The sequence below is a fragment of the Cyrtonyx montezumae genome, unplaced genomic scaffold (genome assembly GCF_038088225.1).
Source record: "Cyrtonyx montezumae isolate F1298 unplaced genomic scaffold, pur_monq_1.0 scaffold_16, whole genome shotgun sequence".
NCBI classification, from domain to species: domain Eukaryota; kingdom Metazoa; phylum Chordata; class Aves; order Galliformes; family Odontophoridae; genus Cyrtonyx; species Cyrtonyx montezumae.
The window spans coordinates 2,598,827-2,619,636 of NW_027071892.1; the positions used below are offsets into that span (position 1 = coordinate 2,598,827).

Sequence of the window (20,810 nt, forward strand, 5' to 3'; positions counted from 1 at the left end):
AGGCTGGGCACAGACTGCAGTCCTTACCCTAAATCTTCAGCGGCTGTCATCACAGCAGCAATTACATCCTCTCCACTGCCTCTAGAGGGAACAGCAATCGTGAGTCTCCAGCAGGGACGCAGGCTGAACACTGCTATTTCAGTCTCCGAAAAGCTTTAACATTTCCTTAGCAACCCTGCACAAAAACTGCCCATCAGTGCAGCCAGCCAGCAGACCTGAGACTGGTGAGACAGCAGTTCAGCAGCGCTTTGCCAGATTCATCCCACTCCAAACATATTCATAGCAGTCTCATGGAAGTCCCAGGACTGCTTTGGCAGCAATTGTGCAGGATAAATAAAGCTCCCATTGTTGCAGATGACTCTGCTTTCAATTGCATGGGAATCCAGGGCAGCAGGGACCTCTGACTGATAAAGGTTAGCACATTCGTACTATTTTCTAGTAACAGAGGGCTGGAACCAGTGCACCTTTTTGGAATTTATTTCTGGGCTGTTATCGGCATTTTTTAGGCAGCTGAGTCTCCACAACGATTTTTAGTTTCTGTGTAACTGCTGCTATTTGAACAAGCATGAGTTAATATATTCTCAGCCACAGATACATCTGGATCTCCACATAAATAAGGAGGGAGTGTTTGCCTCAAAAATCTTTGGGGAGGAGGTCATTATATCATGGGAGCATATATATCACATCAAGTAGAAGAAACAGTGCTCTTTTTGTTCTATGTTGTGATAGAAACTCTTTTTATCGCTGAGGATGAACCACGCAGGTTCATTCAAAGCAGTCCTGCTCGTGACCTCTGCAAGTATTCCTGAAAAATGTCAGAATTTCCCCAGCTATAAATATTTCTGCTGTAGGAAATAAGTTACTACATCCCGTTGCCTCTCTTTGTACGCTGCCTTAACATTACAATAGATTTATTTGTCCCTCCATCGATTTGCTGAACTGAACTTAGTGCTCCCGAATATACAGCATGCACAGAATAGAGATATAACCTCTTCAAAGGCAAAAAGCACTCCATCTCTATTTACTTAACCATCTTCTTAAAGGTGTCTAGTAAGAGCATGCAACCTTCCCGAACCAGAGATTTCCCCACAGCAGATAGCTGAATAATTAGTGGTGTCATTGAAAATCTCACTCCAGCAGTTTGGTCTGCCTATGCAGCATATGGGGTTTTTTTTTTTGAACCTAATCATGGCTCTGAAGGCAGTTTATATAAATTAGCCTCAGGATGGTAATATGATAGCAGCCGAGCTTGTTTATAACACAGACTTCTACATGGTGCAAAGTCTGAGTTTGATGGTTTATAGCAGCAATGAAAGGCATGCCTCTGCCCTTTGATTGTTTGGCTGATCCAAACCATTGAACGCTGCAAAAAAAAAATAATCCACCACCTTTTTATCTTTAACTCCCTGTGTTGCAGCCTGTACAACTGGGGGCGGGGGGGGAGTATATCATAAAGTTAAGGCGTTTGGTTTTTCGTAAGTTTGCCCTCCTTCACCTGGGTCAGAATCGGTGTAAAAGCAAAGAGGAGTTTCTCTGTGCCAGCACAGTAACACAGCTCACGGGGGCATCCTGAAGGGACAATCTCCACTGCTTTGCATGGGGACCCAGCCACACAGCAGCGTGCCTGCTGCCAGCGAGCTCAGCCACTTTGCTTTCAGAGAGGAGGGAAAAAGTGGCACTGGGACTGTGAGCGAGTTGTCTGTGTGCCCACTCCTCTGCACATCTCGGTCTGCTGCCATGTGGGTCTCTCTCCTGTGCAGCACCATTCAAGCAATTGGAAAACAGAACCTCTGGGGCCCCGCAGCTGGCAGCAGAGGCATGCTGCCTCACTTGTGCAGGAGCTGGGCTGAAAGGTGGGGTTTGTGCTGGCCCACGGTGAATGGGTGGGACTTCGGGGGGCAGTTGGACAAGAAGGGTCCCAGGCTGCCTCCATCAGCCCAAGCACAGCTTGCCCTTCTGTTAGAGAACAGATGATTAGCAAGTATGCAAAATACAAGTGAGCAGGAGTGGCTCCATTGTGAGCATCTCTGCACTTCATCGGGGCACGCTCAGCACTGGCTGAGTTTATGGCAGCCATAAAGCAACGCAGCTCACCTGACTGCTGCATTTCTACACACATGCTGCATGGCATATTGTTTTCCACTTCACTGTGCTCCTCCGGGAGCACAGCGTCACCTGAGATTTGCGCAGGCATCCAGCACGCTGCAGAAACTGACTCCAGGAGGCTGCGCTGACACGCCTGTATTGCCTTCGTTGCACTGCTCGGTTTTACAGCAGTTGAGGATTCACCTTTCCAAGCCCACGGCGTGTTAGCAGTGCTACTTTTATCACGCTGCTATCAGGTGATGATGCATCTCCCCGGGACGGAGATCTGCACTCCCCCATCTGCTGCCCCACGCTGTCCCTGCCGGATGAGCTGATGTTGGCAGATGACAGCGGCTGTGTGCCCACATCTGGGACCTGCTCCAGAGAGCACTCTCTGTGGCAGGCCAGGACATTACCAGGACATTAAGGTGACAGTCCCAAGGAGTCTTGGGTCCCTTTAGCAGTTTCCAGTCTCTTCCTTTATCCTCAGTTTTGTGTGTGTTCAGCAATCACAGCTTTCCTTCTCTCTCTCAATGTCACTGAACAACGTCAAACTTGAGGAACTGATTTTAAAAGCTTAAAGAGAAATTAGAATTGTCACTGTGATGCTGACCTCTTTTATTAGGGAAGGGTAAAGTCACAGGACTCTTTGTTTTCTTACCTCCCTACCACATCTCTCTGTTCTCAAAGTAGCTGGCGTTTCTTGCTGCACATCAGCATGTCCTAAGAGCGATGATGCTGGCAGCACGCTGTGTTGGGAGTGCTAGCCAGAATGTGTGCGTTTTGAACTCCAGATGCAGGGCAGAATGTTTTGCCCTTCTGATACAAGATTCCTGTGGAACCAAGTGAGAGGACCTACAGGTTGCTTTTACCCTTCTGTGTTTCTTTCACCTACTTGCTTTTTTTTTTCTGTTTCCCAGATCATCCAGTCCTTCAAGGAAAAAATAAATTTCCCAAAAGAAAAGCCACGGTTACTTGACACGCTTCATTTCTTGGGAACAGTTCCCACAGGACATCTGCAATAGTTAAACATTTTTCTTTCTAGCAGAAGGATTAAAGAATTGTCCCCAGCAGCAGAGCCAACACCAGGCTGCTGACTGCAAAACATCACGGAAATGTGTTTCGTTTGTAATATCCTCATTCAAGTGTCTTCTGCATTGTAAAAGCATTTTGCAACGCATACAGGCCACCAGGAGTTCCTTCGTGTCGTTGTTCAATGAAGAAATGCCATACGTGAGCATCTCGTAAATGACAGATTTCTTTAGATGTCACCATGGGCTTTTCTGAAAAAGAATCACTGCATCTGCTAATTCAGAACGAGACGAGTCAGCGACGAAGGCTGCTCCAAAAGTAATGCCTCCTATTCTGTGACGTTGGTCCACGACATCGGAGGCGGGCGTTGCTGGGATCGCAGCAGAGGCTGAACCTTCCCTCCAATATCCCATTACACACTGCTGCTGTGTGACAGATGGCAGCAGAGGGGCACTCTGACACAGGGGTGTCTGACACTGAAGGTGTGTGGCTGAACTCCACGTGGAAAAAGTTGCAGCCACATTCACTGACACTTGAACGTTTATGGGGACCAAAGAGGAGACGTGAGCACAGTGTGGGGTGAGTGGTGTGTTTCAGCAGTGGCAGTAGTGGTGTGACCAACAAGCCGTGTTCTGGATGGCTGTGCACAAGTGTTACACCACGAAATGAAAAGAATCTCAGTCAGCTCATCCACATGAACTGGCTCATGGTGGTGGCTGTTTTGGAAAACAATGTTTTATAGCTGAGACTATCAAACAGTGCTATGGTACTCGTATGAGTTGTAGATTCCAAAGAAATAAATAGCAGGCATTACTTTTGGAGAGACCTGCTGGAAAGATGTCTATGCTCTTCCTGCTCTTATAGCACAACTTCTTCTGTCTCCCTCTGTTACACAGAGATGAGTCTATATAATATAATCACTATGCTAATTTTTCTGTACACAAACTTCCAATTAGTACAGTATGTGTGTAATTGGTTGTTGTGTTAGTCAATCATGTGGATAAATAACCTCTCCATAAATAAAGCAGGAAGAATCATACAGCATCAAACAGGAAAACATGAGAATAAGATTTCCCACAGAAATTATTTTTTAAAGTCTTAATTCTCAAGAAAAGAGTGCACACTCCATAAGCCTTGCTGCTGCTGCTGCTGCTGCTGCTGGGCTGCCCATCTCTTTCTGGCCCTCGATCCAGGCTGGTGTTTCCACAGTTATCCTTGATTCTGCTGCAGAAGTATTTGCTCAGCATTACAAAACACGGAGTTCATTCTTTCGCTGATCAATCCATTTTATGTTCTGACTTTGGGAAATTGAGAGAGGTGGATTCAAAAATAACAGGGAAAGAATGAGGAAGCTCCTCCAGGCAGGGACCGGCTCGGCACTGATGGAGCCAGCAGAACAGGAAGAACAACAAAATAAGGACCAATGGGCCTTTCCCGTTCGTGCACGCTACTGCTATTTGTCTTCCTTGAGGTCTCATATACCCAGGAACTCCCTCATCAGTCCTTGCTCCCTTCAGTTTCTTGCCATAATGTTTTCTGGTGGGATTTTCCAGACTGCTCTTGAAGAATTAACCTTTGAAAAGTTCTGGCTTCCTGATGATGAACATGGTGTGATAATCTTTATTGCAAAAGCAGTGATTTAATTTCCAGAGTAAAGGGAAAGAGAAGGTAATGAACCCAGGGGAAAGAAGAAGAGGGTGAGTGTGGCAGCATAAGCTTTGCACGAGGAGCACGTGTCTGCGTGTCCGTGTGACAGCAGTTCCCTTGCAGCACTTCAAGCTGCTCCAGCTGTCTGGCAGAAAACTCTGAGCCAGGCACTTGTCCTGCAAAGTCACTTACAGTACACATGAACCAACCGTGCTTCTCCTCAGGGCTGTGCCCTGTCACAGGATCTGGGTCCCTGCATGAGTTTCCCCACTCCCAGGAACCCCCATCTGTGCTGTTTCATCCTTCCCCTCCAGGGCTTCCACCTACACACGGAAAATCCCTTCCCCCCTGGCAGTGGGTATGCGGCACTCCCTCTCCCACCTCCTCCCACCCCCACACCCAGCTGGAGCTTTTTCCCTTCAGCCACGGACTCCCAAAGTCACTGGCTCTTTCCGCATTGCTCTTGCAACCCCTTAAACCAGCTGGGTCTGTCCACCTGCAGCTCCTCCATGTGTTCCTCTGCTGTCCTGCTGTGTGTATCGGATAAGACCTTTACTTTTACATCTCTTCCACTGGGGTAGAAGATAACATATGATGTCCCATGAATTTCTAATAGCCAATCCTCAAGCTTTTGCTTGGCAGGGATCAAGAATAGCCTATCCATATGTCCAAGCCCTCCCCAACTCCCCAAAACCCATCTCTGGAGTGTAAAATCATGTTCTTCCAGCCCCTCATGCAGCCCAGCACCACTCCATCACTTCCATTGTCTGATGCTTAAAGAAGCTCCAACACACTGAGACAGTACATTAAATTCAGCACTGCCTTCACTCAGTGGCCTCACTCCTTCCCAAGGTGGAGACATCTGATCATCTGGAAAACCAGGTCGTATGCTGCCACTGCAGCCAGCCCTCTTCACCAAACGAGCCTGGGCTGATCTTAGAGCTGCAGCAGCCAGAGGGCTAATTCACAACTGCATGAGCTGTCCTTACTTGGAGGGCAGTGACATCCTGCAAGAGGATGGGAAAGGTGACTAACAGCAGTGACACCTTTTGGCATACTTGCAGCGTAGTATGTCTGGGACTCTGACGTCGCTGACCCAAAAAGATATCCCATACAATTGTTCAGAAACATAGGAAATGAGAACATTGGACTGGAGAAGGTTTCCTGCTCCCTTGAAATGAATGCCTAGCTACCACACTGAGAAATAAGCCACAGGTTGGAAGCATCCCCAGCACACTGAAACACCAAGTCAGCTTCACGATTAAATCACGCTCCCTTTATTATAAATTGTTTTCAGCTCTCAAATTATAGTGCATTGAGAGGAAGACATCAATTGCATTGGGTTTGCAGGTCTGCAAATGTGTATGTGTAAATTTATGCACTGAAAAGGTGTACATGAGCCTTGGGGCTTCACCACTCATTCTCTGTGAGCTGCAGCTGTGCTGGGCACAATTGCTGCCATCCTCCAGTTCCAAGTGTCTGTGTAAGCAGTACTTCTGTCTGTCCAACCTGCTAATGCAGGGCTCTTCCAACTATTTAAAGCCCTTTAGGGACAGGCTTCTACCTTCTTTTCCTTGAAAGAGATGACCGTGATTTAATAAGAAGCCCCAGTAAAACATTTTTCACATAACATCCCTAAAGGCTTTAAAAAATCTGCTGTCTTCCATACATTTACCCAAATTCTCAGAACAATGGCAATTTTCTTGATCTTTTGTGTGTGTAAATACTCAGGATTTCGTAGAACAATCCCCTTCTGCACTGCTGCATGCATTGCTTTGTTGATGTGTTCTCTGGTTTTGGTAAAGCTTTGGTGCTGTGAATACCTTATGCTATATTAGCACTGTGTCAAAAATTATTGATTGTGTGATATGCAAATCCCTAAAAAACGTTACTGACCTGTAGTTTTCCTGTTTGCAGAGTATATTCAGATTCTCATCTCAGTGAAGATTCTCAGTCCTATTTCTTGGCTACTCTTGACTACTCAGATAGATACAACTCACTCAAGTCCTGTGAGGTTTGGGTCTGTATAGGGCTGGCTTGGTACCAGTGGCAAGCACAAGCTCCCAGTTTGAGCAGTCAATGTTTTACCAGTGAGATAAATCAGTCAAGGAGGGCAAAAAATAAAAAGGGATGGGAAGGGGAAGGAAGTCTGACAGAGCAGTGCATAAGTTACAAAATCAGCCTCTTTCTGAGGACTCTCCAACAACAGAACAGAGACCAACAGTCTCTTTAGAGCAGTGAGCTCTGGTGAGGGGCTGCCCCCTCCACAGACTGTCTGGATCCTTAGCCCTGGAGTGACAGGAGGTGAGAAAAACAGAGCTACAACAAGAAGGGAAGCTGTTTGAAGATAGAATTGATAGAGGAAAAGAATAGTTGTAAAAGCGAAGACACATCTAAAACAAAAGATGGCAATCTCCAGCATTGCATTTCAAACTCTGAAAGATGCAAGCAAAACTAAAGCAAAAGAGACTCAGAGCTAAGTCAAGCCATTCTGCAGTGGTTGAAGTCTCCACTACGTTGAACAGCTTGATTCCTATCATCTTATGAACAATTTCCACAGCACAGAATGACTAAAATAGGATTTCTTGCTATACATCAAATCTAAATCATGGTGGTTTTGCAAATGCACAGCACATGCACCATGCAACTAACCTGCAATTGTCTTGGATGGCACAGTTGTGGAGGCTGCTGTGCTTCAGACCAAATGCAGCCTGACATGGTTTCAAACTTCAGGCCAGACAGGTTGTAAAACTGAAGGTACTGGAGTAGCTTGGCAGATAGGCAGGGTATGGGTAACCAAGTTGCCTGTTGTGTTGATACCAAGGGAGACTCCAAGCTATTTACAGCTGGTTTCTATTTAAAAATAAATAAATAAAAAAAAATGGAGAAGGTCTTCAGTAGAGCATATGGAGCAGAAATGGCAAAGTAGCTCGAGTCTTCTCTGTACTGTGATTCTCAGATCAATCTTCTACAACATGGGACCATGTACAATCCAAGATGAATGATGGACCTGTGAGTCTCACTCCATGCCACCAAGGATATAAGAAACTAAACCACAAAGTGAGTAGTTCCAAGGAAATCAGCAAAGGCAGACCCCATTAAGACTCTAGAGCACGGCTGTCAGGAGGAGCTTGCAAAAATACCCATTGCCATATGAACCTCTAACAAAGTCTCTAGAGCCTACCTCTGATGGTGTCAGACTCTGTGGCCTGTAAAGGAAAATCTCCTTAGATTTATCAAGGCACCTTGAGCATGGAGGCAAGAGGTAAAAAGTGCCATTGACTGCAGTCTGCCAAAGCACTGAGGCAGCCTCCAGAGAAGGCGTGGAAATTCAGGTGTCAAAGCAGGTTCCTACACGCATCATATCACTCAAGACAGCAGCCTCCAACCCTGGCAAAGCACTGATGATTCTGCAAGGACTTTATCTGACAGCTACAATTAGGAAGAAAAGTTGGAGGATATTAAATATAAATATGCATGTTTGGTGGAAAAGGGAAATGAACATAGGAATCCTGCTCTTTGCTTAATGCATCAGCTGCAGACATCTGCTACGCTGTCTTTTACCAAGGACCCCAGGCCAAAAGTGAACGCTGACCATATACAGCCCAAAGCGTCCCAAAGATGTATTTTTCCTCCAGTCTTCTCAAAATAATTACATGCTTTATTCTTGATGGAAACAAACCAACCTCGTCCATAATGCCCACAGTGTGAAACAGAACTCCTCTGCACTGGAGGGAGGGTGGGTTACCTGGAAAGTGAGGCATCCTGAAGGACAGCAGCCCGCAGTGCACTGCAGTGCCAGCGCCAGCTGAACGCTCGCTGCTCACAATACAACCCAGCTTCTACCAAAAATAATTAACACCCATCGCTACGCATTGAGATCGAATAAAGGTAATCAGGTGCCACGTTTGGCTTTGACTTCACCGCTGTGGAAGTGTTAATCCACGCTCCCATCTTGCCTCCCACCATGTCTTGCCAGTTCTACATCTGTATTTTTTGAAAGCTCAGCTTACCAAACTCCCCTAAATGTAAACTACCACTGATAGGAAGGAGTGCAATTACGTGATTCCACCTGCAAACAACTCGACCAGTTTCAGTTCCATTTCAGGATTGCAGTTAAATTCATCCTTCCTATTTTTAAGTCCTCGAATGGAATTGCCCCAGGGAGCCTTCCAGATGTTTATCTCTGTGCTCCCAGCCCTGCTCTTTCCATTAGTCTAATTGGTATCTTCCTCCTCTCTGCAGCACAGCACAATCCCGGCATTGCTGGTGTGAGGAACTCCTCCACAGACCCCACATATAGCAGCACTTTTCCAGCAATTAACTCTCAGCCTTTGCTCAAATATGCGTACTGATATCTGTAGCATTCCTTTTTAAATATTCCTCTGAAAATTATGGCAGAGAGGACGAAAAACTCACATCTCATTTGTTTTTGATGGATTTTATGAAGCAAGAGTGAAGATACCTTTTTTATCCTGTCCCAGAGTTTTGGCTTGCTCGCACTTCGACCTCTTGGGCTTTGCTGGCAGGCACAGGGCGCAGGAAAACCAGGGGGGTGGCAGTGACAATAGGAGCTGACATCCAAACAATCAGGGGACAAGGGTTCCTCATCAAACTTTTTCTTCCACCTCCTACTGACCTCAGATCCGTAATGATACTTAGGAGACAAACTTCTCAGGAGAAAATTCAGCACTCATATCTGTATCAAAAGCCAGAGGACTCCAACTTCGGCCCTTTCCTGTAGGAACAACGACGCCTCATAATTCTGATATTCCTTTCACACACACACAAAAAAAAAACAACTGAGAAAAAAGACTTTTGTCTAGCGTACTGAGAATTTCTGACCTGAAATCAAATCTCAAGACACCGAAGGACACTGCACTGCCTCCTGGCTCTGCCTGCACAGAGCTCCCTGCAGGATCAGGGCTCGCATTTGAAAGTTATAAACAGTCATGTCCTCCAGGACCTGGTTTTATTCGATGCAAAGCAAAATCTGTTTTCCCAAGTTTATCTTTAAATGGTTTCTTTCTGTTATTAGATTCACTTGTTCTAATTTATTCCCTCTCTAGGATCTGTTCTCTGCTGCTTACAACAAAAAAGATGAATTCAACCTATGCTAGAACATTCATTTAGAGTAAAGAAGCCAACTGCAGACACCTTGTTCTATTTAATCACTGCAAGATTTTGTGTGGTTTGCTTGTTAAACAGGCTACAGAAATAATCTTCAGTTCTGGAATCTGATCCATCCATGCAGACTCCACTGACTTCATTGGGTTTCCACAGGCTGATCAGATTGCAGGATCAGTTCCTACATTGGTCCTGAACTCTGCCAGATTGTAAATACGGGATTGAAAAGAAATCAGATCCACTTCTTAATGCGTGGCTGTCCAAGCTTTTGGAGAGCCTGGGCCACACTGAGTAAAGAGGAATTGTCTTGGGCCTCACATACATATGCTGCTCTGAAAGTAATGCCTCCTTTTTATTTCCCTGGAAACAGCACAATGCCATAGAAAGAGCACAACAACACTATTTGTTGGAACAAATTCGCAGCTACAAAACGTTGTTTTTCATCACAGCTTGAACACAGTAAGCTGCCTTTACTTAGCAGCACTGATGTGGAAGACAGTCAACATAAGAAAATGTTATTTAGCAGAGGCACTATCTGCCTGTGTCTGTGAGACTTTCCAGCAAATTGGCCAAACAAGAAGACATCATTTATGGATGCACAACTTGCTCCTGTGCTCGGCAGACCCAAGTTGAACCTTTGTTGTGGTCTTCTGGCTCATCCCACTGCTGCCTAGGTATTTTTTAATACCTATGAAATGGTATGTCTTGACTTGATGAAAGTCATGTGAAAGATACGGCTATGGGAGCCTTCTCAAATAAATGTACCTTAAATCATGCTGTAAAGCTTGAAACTACGGGATGCATTCACATGTAATGGATTTTTCACCTTTTATTATTAAGGAAAAATGATTTATATGTCTCCTTAAAAGCTAATGGTTGCCCAATTAAAGAGAAATCATTAAACCAAAGAGCGCTGAATTGCAAAGTTACATGGAAAAAAATAGTACTTACATATTTTCCCATTTTCCTATGAAAACAGAGCCAAAGTTATGGCACAGTCTGCCTGTCTTGTCAGGGGCTAAAAAAAAAGTAATTAATGAAGGGGTAGATGACTGAAATATTAAATATCTGCAAACTTTGTGGAAATTGCTGGCTAATTCATTAATCACGGAATAATTTCAGTTGGAAACGGCTTCCAAAGGCCACTTCCAGCCCAGGGAAATACTGGAGCTATCTGGAGCTATTTGTCACTTCATGGAAACAAAATCCATGGTAATCGGAGGTTACTGCAAGATGCTGAGGGTTAGAAAACGTGGAAAATACATTCATAGGGCATGAAATGCTGTCCACCCCACCAGGTGTGCACCAAGCTGTTAAATACATGCACTGGAGCAGAGAAACTGACCACTCTTTCCATGCCATTCTGTACCTTTAATGTTTCCTGCCTATTGCTGACTGCCTTCCTGCCTCACGTGCTCCCTTCTCAGCTTGAAGGCATCCTCAAGGGCAGCGATCCCTCGCCTCAGCTGGAAGGTCTCTCTGGAATTGCATCCACCTAGAGAGCTCATGATTCTTGGGCTCCATAGATACGGTGTCCTGAGATCTACCTGGGAACAGCACAGGCCTGGCACTGCGAGCAACGTGGCAAAGCATCAGAAGGGGACAGACCAAGGAGATGGACCACGGGGATGGGGCAAAGGCATGGAGAGCTTCTGGCAACAGTGAGAACATTTCACCCTACTTCTACCACTGTTACACAGTGTACTTCTGTGTCTCTGGTCATGGAACAAACAAAACTCTGAGAGCCCAGATGGGGCAGCGGCCGCAGACAGCCATACTGCATGCGTTTAGGACTTAGGGCTGTGGTGTAACCATGGGCATGGACCCGTGAGCACATGCTGAATGTCTTGGGGAAGCATGCTGCTGGCACAGAGGCACGTTTGCATCATTATGTGTTCATCCAGAAACATGGAAGAATACCCTGCACAAGTGGTAACCCCAGTTTTGCTGGTTTAGTGCACCTATATTAAGGGTGTGCACTGGTGTAATTGCCCTTCTGTCATTACGGGGCTATAAATTTCCTTAATTATAGACATGGCCACCTGCACTCATTACAGAGCATCAGGAGTGGGGCTGGAGGTGCAGAGTCCGGCCAGGAGAGGACATCTGTGCTGAAGCCGGGGCAGCACACGGAGCCAGGCAGGAGGAGAGATTAACTGAGAAATGGAAGAGCAGCGGGAGAGGAGCGGAAGGGCAGAAATGCTGCTGGGCATATTCTGGCATGGCCGGAGGGTGGGCTGGGCAGCACCTCCCCTTCAGCCTGGGTTTCTGCGGTTCCCCTGTCTGGTTCAGCGACCTCAGTAGCACCGGGGTCTCCCAGGTGCTGCCCTGTGAGTGCTTCAGAAGTAAACAGAGCTGATTTCAGGGAGGCTCGGGAACGGGCAGCTTCACAAAAGGAAGCCCGTTTCTTCAATGGCATTTTAAAGATGACAGCACCTCTTCATCTCTCTTTACGGAGACTAACGAGGAGGGAATGCCGGGCAGCCCTGCTGACCCTGGAGCGCAAGGGGAGGAACAACTCTGGCTGCTGAGCTTCGCTCAGACCTGGAGGGACAGCACAGCTTCACCAAATTCACAGCTCTTTGTGTGGGCACCAGGACAAGGAGGGACCGGATCAGTTCACATGTCAGAGGGCTAAATTTAGACAAGATTCAATAAGTGGGCGCAAGAAAAGAAGAAGTGAAAAAGGAAGGACAAAAATAAAACTGGTAGCAACGGATACGTAGACTGTATTCATCATGTCCCTGCCTGTGATCTGTAATCTTGGTGGTTTTTTTTTCCAAATACCAGTAATCCTCACTGGGTGTCACACAACTCTGCCATGTGAGGCATTTACCATCAGTAAGCGGGGATTGTCTGCAGGAGCACACGGCCATCGAGGATGGGGTGTGCAGTGCAAAACAGAAGGCGTTTGTGGTCCAGAGCTGGAGGGGTGATGGATGTCAGTGCTGGAGCAGAGGCTGGGCCACGCGCTGGCAGCAAGGACACGGCCAAGGGGCTCTGCAGAAGGCTGCCAGCCCTTCCTGTAAAGCAGGGTTTGCACCCTGCACCAGAGAGAGGTGAGCAGCACAGGGGGCGGCAACAGGCCAGGAATACTTTGCAGAAGTATTTTTCATAAAGCCGGGATAAAATGTTAGCATATGTTCAGATCTGGACTTCACCTTCAGCTCGGCAGTTGGTAAGAGTCGTATTTCCTGTCCAGGAACGAACCAGTCACAGTGCTACGACCAGCACCGCGCTGCGTGACATGCTTACAGTTAATCACTTCACTAACGCACGTGAGACAACTACACTACTTTTATTCCTTCTTAAGCATATGTAGCTGAATCCATTTCTGAGATTGTTTTACCCAAAGCTGCTCTGCATTCGGCGCAGACTCTGACAGGGCTCACTTACAGTGGGAGGACAGAAAGGGCAGCACCGGGCTGTGACACTCCATCTTCACAGGAAAATCCCTGCCCCTCTTCCACACTGCCCACCATACAGCACAGGATTTGTGGGGCTGTCTTTAGCCTGATCTCTGCTGCCCCACAACACCAGAACCCAATCATTTTGGGAAACTCAGCTGCCTTAAAGCAAACTGAAATAGCAAAACCTTCACATCTAACTATAATGTTTTAGTGCTTATGATAATATTGGCTTAGGCTGCCTTTAGGGACTTGTTCCTTGCAATAGTGAAACTGTTTTCCTCTGCTGAGCCTTTCCTACAGCCGTGCTGCCCTTGGCTGAAGGATCAGCAGTAATCTGGAGCTCCCTCCTCATTGTGACATACCTGTCCGTCCTGTATTGGGAATCATTTGTGTAGGACGGACGGAGGGATGAGTTCAAACCTGTGTATGATTTAGGAGGCTGGAATGGAAATCGTTAGGAAAGAGCAATTGTTCAGGGAGGTAACGATAGGGAAAGACTGGCAGTGGGGAATTCAAAGTTCAGGACGTTAAGAAACCAAAGATCTCTGCATAAATCTCTGTCCTAATCCTGATCCTAATTCCCCCCCTTCACTGGAAGCTCATGTTCAACAGATTTATCACATTTTTGTCCGGGTCAATAGCAGGAAAAGGTTTGTAAACCATTTTTCTTTGAACAGCTTCTGAGAATTGGAAGCAACTATGTGGAAAGTCAGAACGCAGTACTTGAAGGGCAAACCATCACGCTGACTTTTTAGAAGCTGATCTTCACGCTGACATCCCCAACCTCCGCTACTTTTCCTCTTCGCAGCCCAGGATTTTTTTACCACCTCAGGCAAGGGGATGTTATTTTCCTGTCCTGCCCACCCTGCAGACTCCTGCACCACTGAAACGCGGCCAAGGGGAGCCCAGACAGGCCAGGCCTGTCCCCTGGACTGGGTGTGATTCACTCATTTTATAAACTGGAAAAACAAACAGACTTCTCGATCGCTTATCCACTCGCAGTCAGAGCAGCACTGTCTGCTGGGGTGCACTGCCAGGCCCTTCAGGAGGCCCAGTTTGCAAGTCCTGAGCATTTCCCTCCGGGCCGTCCTCCTGCCCAGGCTTCCCACTGCCATGAATTGAGCACTGTGCCGCTCAGTGCCATGTCCCTTCTGCTCCGCCTCAGCCGGGACCGGACCGGCGTTACTTATTCACCGCAGCGCTCCCTTCCCCTGCAGCACAGCAAGGCGGAGCAGCGGCCGCCACAGTAGGAACTGCGTCCACCGCGCGAGGCTCGCGCAAAACAATGGTAGCCGGGCAGGGCACAGCCTTGTTTACCCACTTCTCTCCTGCCCCTTCCCGCGCGGCACGCTCACCCAACAACACCCTTCTCCCGCCCGCCCGAGCCCGGCGTCTCCCGGCGCTTCGCGGGACGGAGGTTCCCGGGCCGGGCCCCGGCTCGGAGCGGCCCCGCGGAGGCCCAGGCGGGCGCCGGGCGCGGTCGCTCGGGAGCGGTCGCTCGGGAGCGGTCCCCGCAGGTGGCGGAGGCTGCGGGGAGGCCGCGGCCGGGCCCGGCGCTGCGGCTCCGCCCCTCGGCCCCTCCTGCGGCGGCGGCGGCTGCTGTTCCCGGCGCGGCCGCGGCGCCGCTCCCCCTCCCCGGCTAGCTGGGCTGCCCCTCATGCGGATGTGACATTTCACGGCGTTTACCGCAGCCGCCATTTTGAGACACTGAGCGCTGGCGGCGGCGGAGCGGCGGCGGAGCGCGGGGCCACAGGCAGCCGGGGCGGCCCGCGGGCCGGGAGCAGCGAGCCGGGCGTGGGGCCAGCGGCTGTGCCGGGGCGCTGGGGGGGCGGGAGGGCAGAGGAGGGGCCCCGCGGCGCCTCCCCGACTTCGCAGCGCCGGGGACACCTCGCCGGGGGAGGGGGGAAGCGCCGGGCGCAGCCGCCGGGCCCTGACTCCTGATCTCCCGTCCCCCCCCCCTCCCCCTCCCCCCCCTTTCCCTCCCCTTCCCCTCCTCCCGCTCCCCTCCCCTCCGGCCCCCGGGGCGGCCGCCGCCCCCGGCCGGTCCCTCCTCCCCACCCCCTTCCCCAGACCGTGTGCCGCCGCCGAGATTGGGCGAATAGCGAGCAAATACGTGCGCGTCTCGCTGCCTCCCCCGGCTGCCCGCTCCCTGCCCGCCGGAGCACAGCCGCAGCCCCCCGAGGCGGGCGCGCAGCCCCGGCAGCTGCCCGGGCCCCGCCGCTCCTCCGCCCCGTCCCCTCCCGACGCAGCCCCGCAGCCTCCAGCGGGAAAGGCCCAGGCCGCCGCCGAGCCCGAGCCTCAGCCCGACATGAACCACCATCAGCAGCAACAGCACCAGAAGCCCGGGGAGCAGCAGCTGAGCGAGCCCGAGGACATGGAGATGGAAGGTGAGGACGCGGAGATGGAAGGTGAGGCCCTGCGCGGGCCGTGTCCTCCCCCCCCTTCCCTTCCCTTCCCTTCCCCACCCCCCTCCCGGGCGCTCAGCTCCGCGCGGAGTTCCCCCCCTCCCCGGTCCCCCCGCGCTCTCCGGGCCCCGTCTGTGCCGCGCGAACGGGGACCGCGTTGTGCGGCGCCGAGCCGGGAAAGTTGGGGCCGCGGCGGCGTGCGCGGGGCTGGGGGGGCCGCGGGAATTTGAGCCGCGGGAGGGGGAGGGCGCGGGGGAAGCGCTGTACAAAAGGGGATCCGCGGCCCCGGGGCAAGGTGCGGGGCGGGGGGCGGCGGCTCCGTGCCCTACAGCGGGGTGGGCCCGGTGGGCGCGGGGCTCGGGCCGCGGCGGACGAGGAAAGGGCCTCGGAGCGGCTGTGACCCCGAGAGAGGGGCTGCCGTGGGGGGAGGGGGGGAGAGCGACGTCGCCGCGGGAAGCGCCCGGGCTCCGTTTTCCAGTGGGGCGCAGGGCCGGGCCCGGTCCGCCGCTGAGCTCCGGGGCATTGGGGTCGGAGGCGGCGCGCGGCGGCCGGGCCGGGGCCGCTCATTGTACGCCCGCCGCCACGCCGCTCGCCATTTTTAATTAACCCTCTTCGGAGGGTTATTTACAGCCGGCGCCGCCGGCCGGGCCTAGCGCGGGGTCGCGGGCCGCGCGCTGCCCGTGTGTCGCGCCCGCTCCGCACCGATCCTGCACCGTCATGCGGTTGCGCGGCTGCCGGCGGTGAGGCGTCCCGCCCGCCGCTCCGCTCCCCGCGGCTCCGGGGGTCCCCTCCGCTTTGTGCCCGCAGCGTTCCGCGCCGCGGCATGCGGCCGGTAAGGCGTGTGACTTGGATGGAGGTCAGGAGCGCCGAGTGGCTGTGGGCGCAGAAAGCTCCTCGTGAACGCGTAGGTGAGCAGTGCGGTGGACGGCCGCCGGGGAGTCCTCGTTGGCGGCACGTGGCAGCTGACACTGGGGCTCTGGCAGCGAGGAGTTGGAATTGCCGAGGTGTTCCGGTGGAAGTTGCTCACGATGACTGTGTGACTGCGTTTTGAGATTGGAAGGTCATTTCCAAAAGCTCCTTTCTTTGGGCGTAGAGCTGTGCCATAACATTACGGGTAGAACTTGCTTTCTGTTGATCTGTTTCAGAAGAATCCCCAAATTGGCTTTTATGTACTACCCCACAAGTATATAAAGGAGAAGGTTTAAAGATACTTTGTGTTTGGGTGCACACATGCAAGTTAACATTTTGCAGCGTGTAATTTCCAGCAGACTTTGATAGCCTTCAGCAATCTGCTTTTTCTCAGTATCCTCTAAATTACCGACTTTTTAACGTTTCTTTTTGTTTGTCTGTAGTTGGTGCCTTGCTTTGCTGGGCATGCTGTGAGATGCCAAATGCTGTCATTCAGTTCAGGTGCACTGCTCTAGGTCTTCTGCCTTCTGTGATGGGGTGAGAAGTCTGGGATGCCCCATTGGCAGTGGTAGGAGCCTTCTGCTGGTGGCCACCTCCTCTGGAGGGGTGAGAGAAGAGTGTCTGTATCAGCACTGAAAGTACAGCGTTGTCTCAGGCATCGGTGTAGATCTGCTGGGCTGCATGTAGCTGGTTCATGGTGATGCTATGGATTGGTTGGTTGGTGAGACATCTGTGCAAAACCCTGAGAGTTTATTTAGCCTTTGGAGGTTTATTTAAAGTGCATATTTTCTTGAAATGCCTTAGGTTTACCACATTGTTGAGATGTCATGGTTATACATATATATATCTGTTTATCCTGCAAAACAGTGTTTGTTCCCTTAAATCATGGATGTTGATGCTTTCTTGGGAGAGGTGTTTTTAAGTGGTGAGGAAGTCCTTTAACAACGTGTATTTAGCTTAATCCTAACATGCATACAGCAGTATCAGATGCCATTCTTCCCTGAGCGATCACACCAGATTTAGGAGGTATGTGAAGAATGCACAGTGGAAAATCGTACTTCTTGGGTCTGAATTTGGTGAGTGCTTGTGTGTTCTCCATACAGCTACATGGGGCAGACCATGTTTAATGACTAAGTAGCTTTTGTGGAAGCAGTGATAAAAGTAGGTGGTTAAATTCTGGATTGAATTGGATCTGACGTTCTGTGTGTCTGCAGTCTTGCACATATTTACATCTCTTCCCTGTCCCCTGCGACCATGCTCACACTGACACTGAGTGGGAGCAGTGCCCCGTGGGGAGGAGGGCTCTGGCTGTCTGCATCCTTAGCTAAGGGAGCCCTGACAGCTGTGCTGCAGTGTGCCTCTGGGAGGCACCTGTGTGTGATGCTCACCTGCTTGCGATGCTTCGGCCAGAGTAGGGTGGTGGTGTGGTGTGAATCAGCTCTTGGTGTGTTCAGCCTTCCCGTGGATGTTTGAGATCAGCCTTAGTGATGGCTGCAGTGACACATGGACAGAGGGACTTTGTGAGAAGCATAAGAGTTGTGTCCCTTCAGCTGAAAGCAGCGATTTCCTCGCTGAGAATACAGTTGCAAAATGACTTTGGTCTCAGCCCAGCATTTCAGCTGGTGCAGTTAGGAATCACCACAGAGTGATCAAAATGAAAACAATCTTCTGTTTGCTTCTTTAATTCGCTTCCCCTTGCAGTCCCCTGTAGTGTTGTTTTAATGGGGTGAACGTGTGGCATTGGGGCCGGAAGGAGGGAGGGAGGCAGCAGTTACTGTTGCCACATCACATCCCCGGGAATGGGGTTGGTGTGCGACCCGGCCTGCTGCTCAGCCCAGCTGTGTTCAGGGGAAGTTAACATCTCGAGGTGGTAATTAGTGAATGATTGCACGGAGATTCTGAAACTCGTTTGTTTGTTTGTATACTGAATAAGTTTAGGGAGGAAAAAAAAATAAGTAATAGTTTTTCTGTGCTGTAACTAGTGTATGTAGGTTGCTTTATCATGCAAAGAATTAACAGCTGTTTAGTTGCTAGTGAGTCGCTCTGTGGAGTGTAATTGAATCCAAATCCCCATACATTATATATGCTTCCTCTGTAACTTCTTTGCACAAATGTATCTGGTTGAGCTTCAAAGAGCTCAGCTTAATACACATCTACAGTTACGTCTTTCATAAAGTTCCTTCAGTGCCTCCATGGAAAGTCTCATTTGCAGCTTAATAACTGGAGGTTTCCCCATTTATAGTTGGAGTTTGCCTCTTTGTAGTTTCAGCCTCTGCCTGCAGTTACAGACGTGTGTTTCACATTAGGGAGGGCTCCTTGGTTGCACAGTGCTGCAGCGGGCGCGTGGTGCTGCCAGTGGGGCTCCATGTCAGTCCCCGTGCTCTGGCACTGCTGGTGTCCAGCTTTCCTGCTTGGGGCAGCTCGGAGCTGAGGTTTGGTTTCCAGATGAGGTGGGGCAGCTGCTCACAAAGAACTTGATGCATTTGGGAGAAAAGTTGGAAATGGTACTTCCTTGCAGTGTCTGTGCAATTGCTTGCTGTTCGTAGGTTGTCCACTGCTGGATTGCTGTCCCACTGTACCGCGTTGGTCTCAAATCAAAGCATGCTTTTGCCTCAGTTCTGAATGCTTGCTTGCTTCTGATATTTCATCCTTGGTACCGTTCGCTTTGCTGTCAGTGTGATGCCATTTGTGTGTGTGGGGTGGTGCCCACTCCTGTGTGCCTGCACCTTTACCTGGGCGATTCTTGCCTTCCAGGTGAGGGGGTGGCTGTGCATCTGAAAGGGGACTGTGCATGCATGGCAGGAGCACTGCTGCCTGCTCCTCTGTCCTCCCCGCCCCTTCCTTGTGCCAGCCCTGATGTTTTCTGTGTTGGATGCTGCTCACAGGAGAGATGACGAAGGCACTGGTGCTGCAGCAGTGAGAAGGATTCAGCTGGCTCTGAACTGACAGGTAGAGCAGAGGACCAGGCCTACTCTGTTGCTGATGGTGTGTGGGGCACTGGAAGCAGTGGCCTGGGGGCTGTGTACATTGCATCCCTCCCTTGTGCTGCTCCGTCTCCTTGGGGAGGTGGAGTTGACTCTCCGTGTTCTGCTGTGTTCTTCATGAGCTAAGTGCCACACAGCATGTTGGGTTGGTGGGTGTTCTGCGAAGGAGAGGGTGAACTAACTCAAATAGTAGCAAATGTGTGTGCGGTTTGGAGGGAAGCAGGCAGCACTCTGTGCTGTCCTGGACCAGCTGCATGTCGGTATGCATCTGGCTTCCCACCTTTCCACTTCTGCTGGCTGGATGCAGAGCAAAGGTGATGTTGCTGCCCTCCCCATCAGGTTGCTACCTTTGTAGCAGAGCAAGTTGTGTGTGTGAAAGTAGTGCAACCCTGATTTTAATACGCAGCCAGAGGTGGGGTTTGAGGCAGCCAAGCAGTTTCCAGCTGCAGAGTAACTTATCACCAAGTATCTCAGCCCGCAGCAGCCAAACCAGTTCAGCCAGTACATAGTGTGACATCACTCCATATTTGGGGTAAGGGTGAAAATGAGTTGGTTCAGAGCTCGTGAAGCACCCGCTTTTCTTCAGTGGCCGTTACAGGTGGGCATTGTGTGCTCTGAGGTGTTCTGGGTGAGTTCTCATTCAGCTTTGTATCGCAGGGCTGATTGTGAAGGAGGAAAGCACTGGCTTGTTTGCAAGATAACGTAGCAGTTATCCACAGCAAATATGTTTGGTTTTACTTTCAAACGCATACATGTATCAGTAGATACAGAAAATGTAATATGTGCTAGTTTGGTGTAACCAGCAGGTTAACGTTTAGTACAGAATACCTTGGCAGGTAGGCTGGGGGCTGGAGGCTGCTGGTGTTACTTATCCAGTTATTAAATATGTAGGTAGTTTAAAAACACCTCCTTTAATTGTCCATTTAAGATATTAATGCATTTTTCTCGGATTATTTAAGTGCAGAAGTGCATGCGTCAGTGGCACCAGCTGTAGCATGAGGGATATGCATGTTGCTGCAGTTTTAAACTTAACACGTCGTAATACTTGTACTAAGCCTTTTTTCCACCTTTTCTTGCTGACTGTGCAGAATGGGCTCGGTGGGTTTAGAGGCACTGAGAGCAGAATGGATTTTGAATGGACAGCTTGGAAATAATGTCCTTCTGGTTTGTGTTTGCCTGCTTTCTCTGGGAGCTTCTGTCAAGTAGGAGCA

General features: G+C 50.1%; 2 protein-coding genes across 3 annotated transcripts in view; both read left to right on the forward strand.

Moving 5' to 3' along the window:
* Nucleotides 1-20,810, forward strand: part of CARHSP1 (calcium regulated heat stable protein 1) — a 172,678-nt gene that overhangs the window by 23,511 nt on the left and 128,357 nt on the right. The gene's annotated exons all lie outside the window — the stretch shown is intronic.
* Nucleotides 15,346-20,810, forward strand: part of USP7 (ubiquitin specific peptidase 7) — a 71,680-nt gene continuing 66,215 nt past the window's right edge. Inside the window, exon 1 of one of the 2 annotated variants that reach the window (XM_065732314.1) lies at nt 15,346-15,709. In XM_065732314.1, coding sequence (XP_065588386.1) covers nt 15,610-15,709 — 100 coding nt within the window. In that variant the 5' untranslated portion in view covers nt 15,346-15,609. The remainder of the gene's footprint in view (nt 15,710-20,810) is intronic. The other variant, XM_065732315.1, reaches the window with a different exon arrangement.